The sequence below is a fragment of the Egretta garzetta genome, unplaced genomic scaffold, assembly GCF_000687185.1.
Source record: "Egretta garzetta isolate BGI_Z169 unplaced genomic scaffold, ASM68718v1 scaffold767, whole genome shotgun sequence".
NCBI classification, from domain to species: domain Eukaryota; kingdom Metazoa; phylum Chordata; class Aves; order Pelecaniformes; family Ardeidae; genus Egretta; species Egretta garzetta.
The window spans coordinates 206370-211134 of record NW_009260278.1 but is presented as its reverse complement, the minus strand read 5'-3'; the positions used below and the strand labels follow the sequence as shown (position 1 = coordinate 211134).

The window sequence follows — 4765 nt, the reverse complement described above, 5'->3', positions numbered from 1 at the left end:
ACACGGTTTATTTTCACTTTTTAGGAAACTGTAGGCAGACGTTTCCCCTCTCAGCCTCCCCTCCTACCCTCTCCCCCCATCCCTGAGGCTTCACCCCACTGATGCTCCAGGCAGACAACACATTTCCTCCAGGAGCCAGATCTACATCATCGTCACAAACCCACGCATGATTCAGCAGGCTCCTTTGAGAGACATTTATTATTTAAATAATAATATTTTATTGTTCTTTACATCACCTCAACTAATGAACCGCAGAAAAGCTCCAAATCTCAGCACCTTTAGGCTCTCTGAGCAGAGCCACAGCTCTCAAACGGACAGCGAGACGCCCCACGTGCGGTAGCACAACGATACCACGTTTGCTGGCTGCTGCACGAACAGGAGCCACGAGCCCCAAGCCAGCAACCCCTGATGGCAGCAATGGCCTCAGGACAAACCCAGCTCGCCCATGGGGTCGCATGCTCCTCACCCCACTGGGTACCAGCCCGGAGCCCCCAGAAGCAGACACATCCCACAAAACAAAACGGCAGCACTGAAGGATGCCAACAGACAGGGCAGGATTGATGACCTGCATGTTTCTGCACTGTTGTTTATGGTTTTGTTGGGTTTGGGGGGTTCAGGTTTGGGGTTTTTTTTCAAATAAACCCTCTAGAGAAGTGATGCCCCTGAGCAGGTTTGTCCCAGGCTGGCAGGAGGATGAGCAGAGGCTCTTGATGAGCCTTCCTCCACACCAACCCAAAACCCATCAGCAGCATCACCCTGGACGTGGGTGAAGCGCACGGCTGTGACCGAAACCTCCCGTTCCTTAGGCGGGGTCTTCATTCCCCTGGCTCCTGCACAAATCATGGGGCAAAATAATTGCAAAACGGGTGCTCAAGAGGGGTGACACAGCTCCGCTGGCCACCACAGCGCCAGGGAAGTGCCACAACTGGGCTTTTATTCTGCTAGGGTGCCCCTCAGATATGCTGAGCTGACACCCACCAGAGCCTAAAATCTCTAGGGGCGGGGGCAGAAAGACAGACACATGCACACAGACCTACACCCCATAAAGTGCATTTCTTTAGGCAACCAGCCTACCAAATAAAGGGGAATATTTAGGGATACACTGCTCCTTTCCTCTCCTACCCAATCCCTAGGGACCTGAGGGCAGAGATGGGTGCTTGCAGCAACGGTGGCCACCCAGCCCCATCTCCGTACCCCTGCCTGCACACTGCCCACAGCCCAAAATGACCGCTTGGACCTTGCTGGGAAGCACAGCAGCAGGGAGCTCTGCTCCCCAGCACCAGCCCCGCAGCAGTAGTGTTATAGCAAATCCCCCCATGCTTCACCCCCTGGCCAAACACAGCCTGCACCCTTTGCTGGGTGGGAACAGCCCTGCCTAAGGGTGACAGCGATATCCAGGTACTCATCAGCCCTTCCGATCCTGTCTCACGGTATTTTTTGCCTTGTGAGAGACCACGCTGGGTTTCCAGGGGTTTCCCAGACACATGGTGACACCTGGCCGGGCCACCCGTAGCTGGCCCACCCTGCAGCAGATACGTCTCTTCATGGGCCATTAGGCAGAGCTTCATCAACATCTGCCAGGGCCGTGCTTCACCCCAGCCTGGCAGACGTCTCCTGGAAAGGCTGATGGATTTTACTGCCCACAGGAGTCCAGCCGTGCTTCCAATTTTGTCTTTGCGGGGGACGGAGTCCGTCTGTCCTGGCTCATGGGGGTCACCTGGCAGCACAGCAGGGAGCGCATGAACCGCAGGACCGGTGGCCTCAGGATGGCGAAGACCCAAGGGTCGACGATGGAATTAATAGAGAGAAACCTCAGGGCGAGGAGGTCCCAGTCTTGGTTGTCCTGTCCCTTGCTGAACTTGTTCATGTAGGCACGGATCTGTAAAACACAACGGGGAGAAATAATACTGGGTCTGGCCTTCCAGGAGCTGGCCCCTGGGCAGCTTCTTGGGGAGATTTGGGCTGTCCCCACACACTTGCTGCCTCCACCAGTTTAAGCAAACTTCTTGCTAACGAAAGCCAGGCCTGTGCTCTGCTCTCAGCACACAGCAAAACTTCGTTTAGCCCTAACGCAATTAAGCCAGCGCGCTGCTCATGGAAGCGGTGGGTCTCTCCTTGAAAACCACACGGGACAAATGAACATGCAAGATGGAGAGAGGACGTGGGGGTCCTGGACCGCTCTGGTCCTTCCTGCGACATGCCGACTCATAGCAGCTTACCGGGCTTCCTGGAAGGGTGACTCAGCACCCCTTACTCATTCGGGCCAAATCGCCGCCCCCTCGCTTCGGGGGAGAGGGGATGCTCAGATGGGGATGGGAGCTGGGGGCACGGGCCGAATCGCCGCCCCCTTGCTTCGGGGGAGAGGGGATGCTCAGATGGGGATGGGAGCTGGGGGCATGGGAGGCACAAGCATCCCTCCTCTGGCCGGGCTCTGTTGGGTACCCCCCGGGGCTGGTGCATCCCAGGGCATGAGGTGGCCACAGTGCAGCCGGTAGCTGGGGCTGCCAAGAGCGCAGCATTTCCGAGGGCTGCCCTGGGCTTGGGGCTTTTTTGGGGAAGGTTTTTGCGGTGCTGAGGCCTGATGCTCTCTGGGTTCACATGCCCGGGCTGCTCCTTGGAGGGTGGCTGCTGCGGGCAGCCCCAGCCAAAAAAGAAAGTGTCACACCAAGGAGGCACCGGCAGCATTCGGCAGCTCGGTCTGAGATGTTGCCAAAACGCAGCCCAAACGCAACCCCACATGGGAGCCCGGCAATGGGAAAGGAAAAGCCGGCTGTGCTTCTGGATAAGACTGTATCTGCTACCACAAAGCCCACGGGATCCCCGTCAGCAGCACTTTCCCATCCCATCTGCCCCCGGCAGACCCGTAGGGCCCTGCCCACGTGTCCCCATCAAGGGATCCCGCTTTGTAACGACCACGGCTTTTTTTGGGACACAGGGAGGCGTGGGCCCATTGACGGGAGCTGAAGTGTCTCTCAGGATGTTGAGTCTGGCTCCCGGGATGCTGACGATCGCCCGGACGTTACTGCTTTGTCTTTTCTCTGACTTAAAAGTCCAGGCAGCCTGGCTCGGCTACAGCCCGTGGTTATTTTCTTTTCCCTTGGGAAAAGAAAGAGAGCATGAAGGGAAGGTAGCATCTGTTTAACTCCGTGAGCACAAAATTAGTGCTGGCTGCGCTCCTGACCTTCGTGGGGCTCGCTTCTAATGGGAATAAAATGACCTCCCGCCGCGGTGGGCTCACGCACACGGGCCAGGGACATGAGTAGCTCGAGGTGCTCCGACGTCCACGATGCTGCTGACGTAATATGGCTTGGACGGATGAAAAGCATCTCTTTTGGTGGGGAGAGCACGGGGCAGAGTCGGGGGACTTGCTCTCTCCCCTTCCTCACTCGGCTGCGGTGTTTCGACCCCATATTTCTGATGGAAGCCTCGCGCGTGGACGGAGCACGGGATGTGAGCACCATCCCTTGGGACGAGGCACGCTGCAGTCCATGTGCCCGGTCCCCGTGCCCAGCAATCACCCATCTCTGTGCCCGTGCCCCAGCATTGTTGCGGAGGAGCAGAGGCCTCCGTCTAATGGTGAGGCCGGTGCTGCCTGCCCACATCTCCAGCTCCATCCTTCCCTCTTGCCACGGAAATCTGGGATAACTCTGTCCACCCAGCACAGACACACACCGCCTCCAGCCCCGCGTCATCTCCTTCATCCCCACCTTTGGATGTCTAATTTATTGCTCTGCCATCCCTCACACCTCCACCATGAGTGCCCGGCTCCTGGGAATGCGATGCTGCATGGTCCAGGGGACCCCTACCCTGGGCCCTGCCTGGCCTCAGAGCTGCTGTGAGGTGGGAGGGCACCCCTGCCCCTGCTACTCCGTCCTCCTGCCAGCACTCGGGATATTGGGGGGGGTGACTCCCCATGGGACATGCACATTGCCTAGAGTTTGTGGCAGACCCGGCCTCTCCTGAGCTTCAGGAGGAGCTAAGCTTTGACCCCAGCCCTTGAGGTTTGGGCAGTGGAGTGGCAGGGAGCCTTATAAAGGGAGGGAGAGAAACAGGGGTGCTGGGGAGAGGGACCCCAGCCCAGGAGAGGGGTAGTCGCACTCACCGTGAATGGCAGGGAGCAGATGACGAAGATGATGGTCATGATGGAGAGGAGAAGGAGATGGTCGATCTCCTCAGCCATGGAGAACATGCGCCGGCTGCAGCTGCCGGCCCCCTGGGGCTGCTCGAGCGTGGCCAGCCGGCGGGGCTTCTGCCCACGGCGGTGCATGCGGACCAGGTTGGCAATGACACTGAGGTTGCAGAGCAGCACGGAGAGGATGAGGAAGAGCAGCAGGGTGGCATAGAGCAGTGAGAAGGTGACGTCCAACCCGGACACCCCCCTGCTGCTGTTGTGCTGGTGGTAGTCCAGGTGCATCTGGATGAAGCACCAGGTGCCGGGGCAATACTGCACGTACCGCCCGAAGCCCGCCAGCGGCAAGGAGCAGAAGGCTGCGGAGAAGGTGTAGATGGCGGGCAGGGCAACCAAGCCCGTGCGGGGGCTGAGAAAGCGCTCGTAGAAGTAAGGCCACCCCAGGGCCAGGCATCGCTCCAGCGCCATGGCGAAGAGGATGAGCATGGTGGCGAGGCCGAAGAAGCTCATGGCGAAGCCGAAGTAGAGGCAGATGCGGCTTCCTGGGGCCAGGGCGGTCAGGGTGCGGTTGTGGTGGTAGGAAGCCAAGACGAAGGGGCTGACGGAGCAGGTGCCCAGCAGGTCGGTGACCACCAG

The 4765-nt window shown here is 58.9% G+C and overlaps 1 protein-coding gene across 1 annotated transcript in view; it reads right to left on the bottom strand.

Moving 5' to 3' along the window:
* Positions 1–269: 269 nt before the first annotated feature.
* PTGER2 (prostaglandin E receptor 2) overlaps positions 270–4765 on the bottom strand; it is a 5785-nt gene continuing 1289 nt past the window's right edge. The window contains exons 3-4 of the mRNA XM_009642507.2: positions 4103–4764; positions 270–1879 (exon numbers count right to left, since the gene is read on the bottom strand). Coding sequence (XP_009640802.1) covers positions 1634–1879; positions 4103–4764 — 908 coding nt within the window. The 3' untranslated portion in view covers positions 270–1633. The remainder of the gene's footprint in view (positions 1880–4102; position 4765) is intronic.